General features: G+C 42.0%; 1 protein-coding gene across 11 annotated transcripts in view; it reads left to right on the forward strand.

Moving 5' to 3' along the window:
• Nucleotides 1-13,143, forward strand: part of ANKRD44 (ankyrin repeat domain 44) — a 137,810-nt gene that overhangs the window by 73,903 nt on the left and 50,764 nt on the right. For all 11 annotated transcript variants that reach the window (XM_069860697.1, XM_069860704.1, XM_069860699.1 and 8 more), the window contains exons 4-7: nucleotides 4,271-4,341; nucleotides 7,912-8,112; nucleotides 9,467-9,554; nucleotides 10,713-10,855. In XM_069860697.1, coding sequence (XP_069716798.1) covers nucleotides 4,271-4,341; nucleotides 7,912-8,112; nucleotides 9,467-9,554; nucleotides 10,713-10,855 — 503 coding nt within the window. The remainder of the gene's footprint in view (nucleotides 1-4,270; nucleotides 4,342-7,911; nucleotides 8,113-9,466; nucleotides 9,555-10,712; nucleotides 10,856-13,143) is intronic.

A 13,143-nucleotide genomic window follows, 5' to 3' on the forward strand; every position in this document is an offset into this window, starting at 1 on the left:
CCTTTGTGTCCTTCCTGTCAAGAAGGAGAAGGACCAGGGTAACCATCTCACATAAATGAAGCTCTGTATGCTGACACAGTCATGGATGTGCCTGGGCACATACAAGCTCCATTCTCGTTCGTACCAGTGCCTCTCTCCCTCCTGGAATTTGAGCTGGTGCCTGAAGACATGATGTTTGAGCTCAGCCCCTTACCTCTTGTTATCTACCAAGGAGCTGGCGATCTCAGCAATATCACTATGCCTTATATTTCAGAAGGCACTGAGCTTCTTGGCAAGAAGTTTATGCACTGAGGGTGTGCATGCAATATTGACATCTGTCCTTCATGAACTGCACAACAGCTGAGGAAAAAGACTGTGAGGAAAAAGGTTCCTGGTAAGCTCTGACACATAGACTTGGAAGTGAGACTGTCACATGCACTGCAAGTTCTGTGCCAGCCCTTTGTACAGACAGCCGGGGAAGGTGCTGTGTAAGCTGAACACATGTTCAGGGCTCCCTCTTTTATGGCAGGCTAAAGAATAGGTGAGTTGGAGAAGCAGCCTTCTCTCTGCCTTTGCCATGGCTTTGAGACTCCTGTCCTTGGAGATTAGGAGTATACCCTTTGGGTGAAAGTTTGGAGCATGGCCCAGGACTATCTCCTCTCTCTTTCATGAGAGGTTGAGGACCTGTGGGCTCCCACCTAGTGGAATCTCCAGGCCATTTCCTTCTCTAGCAAGTGACTCAGACTTGCCTCCCAGCAGATCCTGCCTAACCTCTCGTTTATGCCATGTAGGTGTTTGGTTCCTGTGTTCACATCTAGCACAGTGTTGTGGGACCCAGTTCCATCTATATCAGGTGGTGCCTCTCTGCTGTTGTACTTCATTTGTGCTGATCTTGGCTTTGTATTGTTTTTCTCTGTGTGTGAGTGAAGTGGAGGACATTCCTTATATTTTAATGTGTCTTGTAGCAGGAGTTGGAAAGGTGCATGTTAATAATGTCTTTAATAGATTAAAAGTAGAGTTTCCTTCTTTCATTGACCATTCCTAATTTTGGAGATTTAGACTGCAGAATCTGGATTTGTTAGAGATGTGGATTTGGCAGATGTGCTAGATGGAAAATTGTACTTTCTTTAGAATAAAGAGATGTTAACTTTATTCCTGAAAGCCAGCATCTGGTTGCTTACTTCAGATCTCAAAAGAGCAGGGGCAATTTCAGATTTATTTCCTTTCCTGGCAGAAAAATTTGAGAGTGAAGGCTAGTAAAGATTACAAACCAGCCATATTAAAGGAGAGGGGATTACAGAAACTTTCCTCTCTGTTGATTTTATCTGTAACATCATACATTACGTTGTCTATCTCAGCCTCACAGAACAAATCCAACAGCCAAGCCTTTCCTTCAGGCCCATAGGTATGAGGCTGAGAAAAGGCTTTTCTCTGGAGAGGTTTTTTTTTCAAGTGTCTCTTTTATGGGGTGGGTGGGTGCTGTGGCTACCTGGAAGGATGTTAAGGGAAGTCTTTAAAGCAGCTTATCTTTTCAAGGAATACTGTTCTATGAAGGACACCATATACATGAATTTGAGTGGTTTATTTTCTCTCTTTGTCCTTATAAATACACAGATTAATTCATGGAGTATTATAGGATGTGCACTTAAACATGGTTAAGGTACTTGGCCCAGAGAGAAGAGAGGGACGGTGAGTTTGAGGAAATGTTGTGAGATGGACTTGAGAATTTAAGCTTCTGAATTTGGGACACAGATCATTTTAGGTGCCCTAGAGTGGGATTTCTGTCTTAGCCAGTGCTTTCAAAGAGCTGCCCTCCAGACCGTCACAGCTTGAACACTCAAGTTCATGAAGTGTGGAGAAGACTTCTGAAAACATGAGCACTGCTTCCCAGGTGCCTCCACTTGATGTCCTTTGAAATGGCAGATATTTTCTGTCCCTGAAGGGGTGCATCAGTGCTTGTAAAGTGTTTTTGTTGTCAATAATGATTGCATGCAAGGAACTGCTGGGAACCTACAACCTGAATTTTGGTGAAGGAAATGAGTGGTATGGAGGGAAACATTTGAAATGTCTCTTCAGAAAATATGCACCTCAGTTAATGGACAACAGCGGCTGCCGTAACAGGCAGCAGCTGAATTGTGCAGCTCTTTAAAAACAGGTATCACAAATGTATCCAACTGATGCATTGAATTAGATATGTAAGAGCAATTTCACTTTGTCAAATAAAGAGCCCTGAAGCACAGAGAGGTAAAGGGGTGTTGAAAACAGCTGAGGAAGAAAAGGCTGATAGCTTGCTGTGTATTATTTTATTCATACTGTACTGTTTTGCTTTTATTATTTTCTTTAGCTGTTTTCTTGGCAACTATTTCAGTTTCTCAAAGGGTAAATGGATGACTGAGAGGCATGAATAGCTACTGATGGAGACACTTCCCTAGGTTTTCTAATCATCTTCATATTCACCAGTGCCACTGGAGTTGTTGAATGCTGAGGAATGATATATTTGTTACACTTTGCTGCTCCACACATAAGTCTTTCTGATTAGCAACCATCTGCTGGCAGGATTTAGTGAATGGGTAGAAATAAACCGAAGGAAACCTTAGTTAAGAACAGAAGTCAAAGAACTAAGGCAAATACAAAATAAATTTCTAAACCTGAAGAGAGGTATTTGGTAGCAATCATTGGGAATTCATTAAGGTAATTAGCATCCCCAAATTCCTGACAGGGCCAGACCAAGGTGTGAGGTGCCTTGGAGTCCCGTCTGTCAGCTCCCTGACGGTGGACAAGGCTGTTGCTTTAGCATCTCCAGAGCCTCGGGCAGTGTAGGCAAAGGGCAGGATATTAAAGTGTGGCAATCATAACAGCCTCCTCCTGGAGACAGAGGAAGCTAACAGCTTCCTTGCTTAGATGGATTCATTAGCAAACTCTTTGAAACTGCTGTGTTTTTCCACTGGGCAGGTTGTACCACCAGCTGTCAGGTTCGGAGGTGGATTCAGAATCAGGATTGCCTGGAATTGTTGCAGTAGTTATGAACTATTTAGTTTCTTTTTTCTTGCAGCCAAAAAAAATTATCCCAACTCGTGGAAATACGAAAGAACTTGTTTCTTCTCTGATTATCTACCACAATTCCCAGTAACCACTGTGATTCAGAGGCAAGGGCCTTAATACTACCGAGAAATGGTTCTCAAAAAGTACTTCTGATTCAGAGAGTGTGATTTATTAATTACAGGCTTTTGTATGCACTTAAGTTGTGGTGCAGAATGAAGCTTAAGAATCTCTTTGTTCATGAAGTTTAGAGGCTTATCCAGGCTATGTGCATGATGCTTGTGCTTCTCTAACATTCTTTTGCATGTGTTAGTCTTTTGAGGCTACCATCAGACCTAAGAGTTTCAACATTTTCAGGTTAAGCCATTTTTAAAATGAGTTCCTCTAGTCCTTTTCACTTGGTTTTCTTTCTTGGGTACCACATCAATGAATAGCTTTAATATTTCTTTCAAACAAATCTGTTTTATCACGCGAATGTATGGAATCCTTCTTTTATGTCTGCAGTCAGACAGCGCTGCTGTAGTTGTTAGAAATTCTTCCTTTATCCTTTATTCTGGCAAAGCCACCTCAAGCCCCTCCTCCCGAGCAGCTGTCTTTATCAGAGTGCACATTAGCACTGAACCGCACAGGCGGCAAACCGGATAGTCTCCTTCATGCCTCTTCTTCTCATGTTTGCTGAATAATACCCACAGAGGCTAAGGTAGTAAGTGCACAGTTTCCTCCTCAACCTGAGCATTTCCCAGTCCCGTTGTCTTGATCCCAGCAAGATTTACAAAGCAGGGAAGCAGTTACATCTTTTAGTGGTCTGTCTGATGGATCAAGAAACAAGACACAGTTGTTCAGGCTGGTTCCCTTCATTGTGTCTGCAGACAGCAGCAGTCATTTGAGCAAAGGATTGCTTTTTTTTACCCAACTATATCAGTTAATCAAAAAAATTCATATATATAGACATATATGTACATACATACATGTGTAATCCCCTACAACAAATCTTGCTTCTTTTGTGCCCTGTAAACAAAGATATTCCTGATAATAGTCTGACCTATCCAGTTCCTTTCATTCTGAATCCACTTCGCCTCCTGTCTGTGTGGGATCTGAAAATGCATATCCAAGGGGAACAGGGTGCCAGAAGAGTTATGGGGAGTGCTGAGACTACCACATACAGCTCAGCTCTTGTTACTACGAAACAGCTGGGCAAGGCTTTCAGTGTGGCACCCAAGGCATGGATGTAACCTCTGCTGTTTACTTGCAGGTGCTCGTGTTAATGCCAAGGACAATATGTGGCTGACTCCTCTCCATCGAGCAGTTGCTTCAAGAAGTGAAGTGAGTAAGGTTTGATTACCCTGCTTTTGCACATAAACTACACGATCGGGGAAAAAGCAAACCATTGAGAGCTGAAGTAGGTGGCACGGTGACGCAAATCCTCTGTGTGCAGGGCCTTTAGTATTACATCTGGAGGCCAGCTTTTACAAGTTAGTTATAGATGCTTTTGAGCCTTAATGTGGTTGGTTTTCACCTTGTGGAATGCTTTATGTTATGGTAGCAAGTCGTATTGAGTGACCATCAGCTGGAGTTCGTGCCCAGGACTGAAGTAGGATGGAGTCCACAGTGGTCTACAGTGGCCACATCATCTTCAAGTGGTGAAATAAAGAGGAATAAATACATACGAATGAGTGCACGCTGTGCATGTGCCAGAAGGGAGTGGAGGTATATGTGATCCAACATATATTAACGCATAGTTTGTTTTGGTTAATTGCATTTCAAGGCATCCGTTAGGTTTTCTGTTAGTGCATTTGATTCATGCATAAAGGAGGGTTAGCCCACATTCTTCCTCTTGACAACTAGAAATCTTCTGGCATCATGTTGTACGTCTGTTGCTGTCTCATAAAGGAGCAGCAATAACTATCAGGAATGCTGCTCAGGCGTGACTGGGTTTTCAGCTGCACCATTATTCTTGGCTTTCCATTTTGGACCTCTGTGTATACATTTATCCTCTTAATATTTAGCTAAGAGCGAGCCCAACTGCAGACTGAACTGGCTGCTGGGGACAAGGGGAGGGGTTACAAAAGAGACAGAGGGTGGCTATCTTCCAGAGACTGATGAACTTGAATCACCTCCATAACAGTCCCAATGCTTGCCAGGCCTGGAGGCAGGAATCCTGGGCTTGCTTCTGAACTTGGGCATTGTTTGGCTGCTAGCTGAGCTTCCCAGCTGCTGGCATCCACAGAAACCCTCTGAAAGGAATATCTGATAGAGTACGAATATCTGATAGAGTACGAATGCTGTCATGAGGCAGCATACAAAAAGCCATGTTGGAAAACAAAGGTCAGGCTTAAACCTTAAAAAACAGCCACAATCTTTCTGACTGGAGTGTGCTTGGTTTCTTTTTTTTTGATATATCAGAGTATGTGATTTTTATTGTCAGTGGCAGCCCTAACAGAAAATGTGTAACTTTCTGTGCGTTTGTGTCTCATCTTTAACTCTTTGTCAGCTAAAGGCCAATTCTACAACAAGAAACTGTCTTCCATCGTGGCAGCAGTTCTGGTACCTCAAAGCAAGCACCCGGGTGCGATAGTGAGGCAGAAGGGAAAGGCACCAGCCTTTGATGCCTTCTTATGGTTTGCTATATATTTTATAAACACACATAGCTTTCTTCTTAGTCTTTTTTCTTTGTTATTTATATGATAATTGCTACTTTGGTAATTTTGAAACAAGTTTCAGCATTTTGAGACTCTTCCAATGCTGCTTTGCCTTTATTACGCAAGCTGATAAACGTGCAGCTTCAGTGTAATAGGACAAAACCTATAGTGATAGTAGTAGGTGAATTCAGAGATCACATGATTAGTAGTAGATAAATTCATGGTCCGGAATTTGGCCAGTAGGACTTGGTGTGGTTTTTGAAGTTCCTGTGAGCACTGTGGCTTTTAGAATGATCACCTACAGGTTTTTAATTTTGTTATCAATCTTTTACTTAGTCTTAATGATTTTTGAAGTGGGCCTTAGGGATTTAAATGTTTATTTACAAATCAGCAGCCCTCAGGTGTGTCTTTGTTTGTTAATGGATGTGTCAACTTTCAGCCTTATACACTTTGTAGAGGTAAAGAGATTTCACTCTGATAACTTGGGATAAGTAGAGATTCTGAATACGGACACTCACACTATAGCTGTGGACTGCATGAATGTGTGGACATTATGTTAAGAAAGAGTTATAGCTCATGTTTTCACAAGCAATACTATTAAAACTTCTCCGTAACTATTTTAACATTTTGATCTCAAATCTGATAGAGCAGCAGATTTGCAGGCATAAACAAAAATGTGTAAATGTTTGGGTTTTTTTAAAAGACTAAATATTTTTAGCTTAGACTTTTCAGCCCATACCAATTACTTCTAAAAATTCTCCTTTAACTTTTTAACTTCCTTCCTTAAGAGTCAAAGTGCATTAATTTTCCGGATGGCTTCATGTCTCAGCTAGTCAGAGGTCTGCAGAGAATTGCATTTAAATGACTTTTAAAATCATAGGCCTGTGATTTAAAAAAGAAAATCCTGTTGGGACATTAACAGTGATATATCATTATTGGTGTTGTAAGAGGTACAATGTCACCAATTGAATGAATCTCTTGGACAGGCTGGGAGGTGGCTGTAGAAAATGAAATCACTGAGATCGTTTGAGGACAAAGAACTAAAACTTGTAGTGAATGTACTGTTCATACCAACTGCAGGCACGCTCCTGTGCCACTCGGGATACAAAAGCGCTGTTTAAAGGCTGTATGTGTTTGTTATTCATTAATACAGTTTTGGCTGGGCTGACCAGAAATCTTCTCAGTTGATGTGAAGAAGACTAAGGTACATTGTAGGACCAAGGCTGTCCCACTTACCAGCTGCAAGCTGTAAGGAACAGACAAGGCTACTTGAATGCTGCTGTGTCCCAGCGGTTCCTTTGTGCTTTGTTTGTTTGTGGGGAAAAGAGAAGAAACAAAATGTGATTTTGAGAGAGACTTTTTGACAAAACAAAAAGCACATAATTTTGGACAATGAAACCATAGCAAATTGCAGTAAGTTTTACTTACAAACAGGAAAAAGGAGAAAATGAAACTTGCTTAATGGCAGATGCATGAGTAGAGGCAGAAGAGAACTAATTGTGAATTCTCTAGTGAGACAGTCTCTCGAGACAGAACAGTACATTTTCTTGCTGGGAAACATTCACTTTTAACCAACAAAATTAACCTTAAAAGATGTTGTTTGGTCTCACACTGACAGAATGGATATTGCAGTGGCAACCCTTGGCCTGTGCTTGGCCCTCAGGGAGTGAAGGAATGCTAGTGTTAACTTGAGGACACCAGCATCAACCCTTGCCTTTGATTCTCACGTTTTGCAAAGCTAAAATTCTGTTTTCACATATTCTGTTTCATTTTCTCCTTTTTCCTGTTTGTAAGTAAAACTTACTGCAATTTGCTATGGTTTCATTGTCCAAAATTATGTGCTTTTTGTTTTGTCAAAAAATTCTGTAACAGTGAGCTCAAGTAAGTCCATTAGTTTATCCAGTGAGAGCACAGTTATGATGACTGAGTTACTAAAGGTCAATTAACCAAACAGGTCGGGCTCTCTACCTAGGCACCGTTGTACATCCTAAGATCAAACTGTGAAATTCTGACTGGGAGGACATTGCTCTAAATGACAGCAAAGGTCGTGTGAACTTAGGTATTTGAATCAACTGTAGATACCATTTCCCTAGCCTGGGAGGTTACTTATAAATATTATTCTCTTTACCTCCTCCTGGCCGTGTCTCATATGCAGAATTATTGTGCATAGGTAGTGTGATTGAGCTGACAAGAGCGTGGGCCCTGTATTTATTCCAGCTGCCTGGTTATGGGAGTAATTGTGTTGCTGTTGCAGGAAGCAGTGCAAGTATTGATTAAGCACTCGGCCGATGTCAATGCTCGGGACAAGAACTGGCAGACACCCTTGCACGTGGCGGCTGCGAACAAGGCAGTGAAGTGCGCGGAAGTCATCATCCCCATGCTGAGTAGTGTCAATGTCTCTGACCGAGGGGGGCGGACGGCGTTGCACCATGCAGCTCTGAATGGCCACATTGAGGTGAGGTGTTAAAGAACGTAATTGATTGTTGACTTATTTATTTTCTCATTTGAAACAGTTGACTTTCTGTGACTGAGCCTAGACTGAGCTCCATATCCCTGACCCCCATGATTCCTGTCATACAGCTGCTTTATGAACTGTGCGACAGGTTTTTCACCTGCAGAAATCAGAGAGTGGCTGCAAAGTACTTGTACAGAGCCAGCATGCAAGGTGTGCATGCCGACTTGGAGAGCTGTCTGTGTCACTGTGTCCTTGGATCTCTTGAGCTTGACTGCCTGCAAAAATAAGAGTGACAGAATGGAAAGAAAGAAAAACTGGTGGATTCATTTTGTCCTGAAGAAATGTTCAGCTGTTCAAGGTCCAGCCGCTCTGCTTTTCTAATTAGTCTTCGAGAAAATGTACTCCTGTTTTTTTTTTCTTACTTATCTTATACAAAAAACCCTTCTAGTCTAATTACTGTTCTTCTATGAAGACGCACACTTTTGCATATAAAGCCCCTATGTAAAGCATTTTGCTACTGTCTTTAGATCCAGGTGAAAAGATCCTTGTTTGCCCATTCCACACCTGAGGTTCTGGATATGGAATAAATGTGTAGTTCTTTGACTAGAACAGTAGGCTTCTGTCAACAAAAATCTATCAGTTGTATGGTAATAAAAAGAAGGAAGAAGAATGGTAATTCCTGTAAAACAGTGATGGTGTTTGGCCTTTGGAATACTGCACTGTAGGAAAAAGATAGTAATGCTTGAGTCTAACCGTCATAATCTGAAGCTCTTAGTCAGTTAACAGGAATGTTAACTGAACATATGCTGTTATTAGCTGATCTCTTTAGTGTGGCAAAGCAATCTGTGAGAGGAAGGCAATCATTCAGCTCTGTAATTTATGATTTTAAAAATGTTTTGCTGGAAACGATAGTTGTTAAATGTGTTTTCCATTCAGTTTCCCTTCTTTTTTTCCACTGATTTTTCTAGCATTTAATGTTGGCTGATTGGCAATAAGAAAAGCAGCTTTTCACCTCTTAGCCACGCTGTCTAAAATTCCAGTATCACTCAATGTTTCTTTTCCAGGCGTATTTCTCTTCCCAGTTGTTTGTCAAGCTGGCTACGAAGCACACCCAAGCAGCAGTGCCCTGTGTACTCTCAGCCCCCACTTTAGACCAGGATTTGTCCCGGTTACCTGTGGCCGTCACCAGTCCTTGTCATTAATGCACACAGCTTTGAACACTATTTGTGTAATTCGCAAATTTACTGTTGGAAAGCAGGATTTTGTGATCCCAACTTCATTGGTACAATGTTTTGGTATAAACTGTTGAGTATGTGATCCACAGGGTTGCTTTACTTGCTGTTGTTACTTCTAGATGGTGAACTTGCTCTTAGCCAAGGGGGCAAACATCAATGCTTTTGACAAAAAGGACAGAAGAGCTCTTCACTGGGCAGCGTACATGGGTAAGGCTTGGGCTGTTGCTGCTTATTTTTAATTTCCTATTCACAAACCCACTGCATGTTTTAAATGGGCAAGAGCAGACCTGGTCATGGAAAGTGAGCATTGTATTTACCCTGAAGAGGGAAGAGTTCAGCTCATCTAAATACACACTGTCCACTTACGGTTTTTCAGCTAGTGTGAACTTGGCTGTCATTTTCTTTTTAATGTGGCTAACTGTGGGCTTTTTGTGTCGATTTTTTAATTTTGGTCTTTTTATCCTGAGTCTAATTCCAGTATGAAGTACATTTGGGCTTGAAAAAATCCAAGGTGTATTCTGTTAAAAACTACTTTCTATAAAATGCAGATAAATGCGATCATGAATTTTGCTGTGTATTTATGTTTATAAGTAACTAAATTATGATAATGTTAGGAAGAAGTTCACAGATTTTCTCCCTGTTAGTAGGAAATTACTGGTTTTTATTACAGAGTGACTGTGTATAGACTGTGAGTTCAGATTCGAACAGTTTTAGATCTACAGTCAGGATTTTTTGCACAGCTTTGTGTTAATGGTGAATTATTGGAGAGTCAGAAACTTGATCCAAAGATCAGAAGGTTCAGTAGAAAATCTTGTGTTTGTTCTGCTGGAGTTTGGATTCTGCAGATTCTGCACTCCCTTGCTTTCTGTGTCCTTGATGTTAGTAAAGAGGATGTATTCATTTTTATCATTTATTAAAGTTATTTTGTATTGCTAACAAAAAAAAGTGTTAGCAGTTGTGTTTGCAGATGACATCAATGGGATGCTGTTTCAGGAGACTTGTATTGTCATTTTCCTGTCCTCACTGTTCTTTCTGTAACAAGGAGAATAAAACAAACTGTTATTTTTAGAGAAACAAATGGGAAAGAGATGTGGTTTTGTTCTTTTAATGACTGGAAAACTAATTCAGTAAAGGGAAATTTGACACATCTAGTGAAGGTGAATGAATATTGCATGGATTTCTTGATGAGGCCTGAAGCTGGGATTAAGAACATTTACAAAAATGCCTTTTTTTTCATGTAAAACTATGGGAACGTTGGGAAGCAGCAGCAAAAAGGGGCAGTGCATTAGCAAGAAAGGAGTGATCTGGGAGAAGTGATGCCGTAGGATGATATACTCATTGATTACTATCTTTCATCTTTTGAAGGTCACCTGGAAGTTGTTGCCTTGCTGATTAATCATGGTGCAGAGGTGACTTGTAAAGACAAGAAGGGTTACACCCCGCTTCATGCAGCTGCATCCAATGGACAGATTAACATTGTGAAACACCTCCTTAACCTGGGGGTGGAGGTATGTGGTAATGTGCTCTTTGTGACTGCCGTTTTGGAGATACTCTCTCAGTTTTTTCTTATGGAGGCTGCTACAGTTATTGTCAGAGCTTCTAAAGAAAATAGTTCCCATCTACTGAAACACGTAAAGCACCTTGTGCTTCCTGTGGTTTATTAGTTCAAGAGCCAGGAAACATTCTGTAATAAAATAATGTCTGATATGGACAGTAAATTCCAAGCCATCTTCCTGAAGATGTTCCTGCAGAGGAAGATGGAATAATAAAATCTCCCTTGGCTCAGCTTTCGCTTTGATGTGATGAGCAGCTGTTCTCCACATATATATACTCTTTATCTTACTAAACTGCAGTTCAGTCTGTTAGAGTTTAGGGACCTGTATTTCCTCTGTGGTTGACAGAAGGAAGGAAGATTATTTTCACTCTGGAAAATAGAATTTTTTAGGTCATAGGCTTCTCTTAGTCTAATATTGTCAATTCAGTGGTTCAAAGCAACAGTGAGATGACCAGAAGAGTCTGTCAAAGATGTCAAATAAAGCCATTGCATTTGGCAGCTTTATAACCAGCTGATGTGAACTGCCAAAAAAATGTCAGAAGTCTGTGTTCACAGGCTGTTGACTGTGAAGTTGAGGGGGAATAGGTGTTATTATTGGTCTGTTCGGAAGGCTGCTAGATCAAATTCCATGGGATACGGTCCTTAAGGTCAAAGGAGCTCACGAGGTCTGGATACTCTTTTAGAAGGAATTCCTGGTGGCATAAGAGAAAGCCGTCCCTTTGTGCCGGAAAATGAGCTGACAGGGAAGAAAACCAGCCTGGCTGAGTAAGGAGCTCTGGATAGAAATCGGGAAAAAGAGGGAAATATATGAGCTCTGGAAGAAGGGGCAGGCAACTCGGGAGGACTACAAGGGTGAAGTGAGATCTTGTAGAGAGAAAATCAGAAGGGCTAAAGACCAGTTACAACTTAGATTGGCCCATTCTGTGAAAGGTAATAAAAAATCCTTTTACAAATATATCAATAACAAAAGAAGGACCAAGGAAAATCTCCATCCTTTACTGGATGCAGGGGGAACAATAGTGCCAAAGGACGAGAATAAGACTGAAGTGCTTAATCCTTTCTTTGCCTCAGTCTTTACTGTTAAAGTGAGATGTTCCCCGGATACTCAACCTTGCGAGCACAGTAGGCAGGGAGGAAGAGCAAAACAAAGCTCCTTTGATCCAAGAGAAAATGGTTAGAGACCTGCTAGGCAAATTAGATATTCATAAGTCTATGGGGCCAGATGGGGTCCACCCAAGGGTATTAAGGGATGTGGCAGATGTTCTTGCCAAACCCCTTTCCATCATCTACCAGCAGTCCTGGCTGACTGGGGAAGTTCTGCTGGACTGGAGGCTGGCAGATTTACAAGAAGGGCTGGAGGGAGGATCCAGGGAACTCCAGGCCTGTCAATCTGACCTCGGTGCCAGGGAAGGTCATGGAGCAGGTCGTCTTGGGTGTCATCTTACAGCACACACTGGAAAACCAGATGATCAGGCCCACTTAGCATGGGTTTAAAAGCAGATCCTGCCAAAATAACCTGATTGCCTTCTATGTCAAGGGGACCTGCTTGATGGATGAGGAAAAGGCTGCGGATGTGGTGTAGCTGGACTTGAGTAAAGCCTTCGACACAGTACCTCTCAGTATTCTACTTGAGAAACTGGCTGCCCCTGGCCTGGTCAGACGCATCCTCTACTGGCTTAAAAACTGACTTGATGGCCAGGACCAAAGAATGGTAGTAAATGGAGTTAAATCCGGCTGGAGGCTGATCACAAGTTGTGTCCCCCAGGGCTCACTGCTGGGTCCAGTCCTGTTCAATATCTTTATTGATGACTTGGATGAGGAGATCGAGTGCACCCTTAGCAAGTTTGCAGATGACACTAAATTGGGAGGAAGTGTCAATCTGTTGGAGGGTAGGGAGGTTCTGCAGGGGCATCTGAACAGGCTGGACTAATGGGCTGAGGCCAATGGGATGCGGTTTAACAAGGCCAAGCACCGAGTCCTGCACCTGGGATACAACAACCCCGTGCAGTGCTACAGACTAGGAGAAGTCTGACTGGAAAGCTGCCTGGCAGAGAAAGACCTGGAGGGGTTGGTCGACAGCGACTGAACATGAGCCAGCAGTGGCCCAAGTGACCGAGAAGATCAACGGCATCTTCACTTGTATCAGAAATGGTGTTACCAGCAGGTCCAGGGAGGTTATTCTCCCTCTGTACTCGGCACTGGTGAGACCGCTCCTCGAATCCTGTGTTCAGTTCTGGGCCC

The sequence above is a fragment of the Phaenicophaeus curvirostris genome, chromosome 7, assembly GCF_032191515.1.
Source record: "Phaenicophaeus curvirostris isolate KB17595 chromosome 7, BPBGC_Pcur_1.0, whole genome shotgun sequence".
Lineage (NCBI taxonomy): Eukaryota > Metazoa > Chordata > Aves > Cuculiformes > Cuculidae > Phaenicophaeus > Phaenicophaeus curvirostris.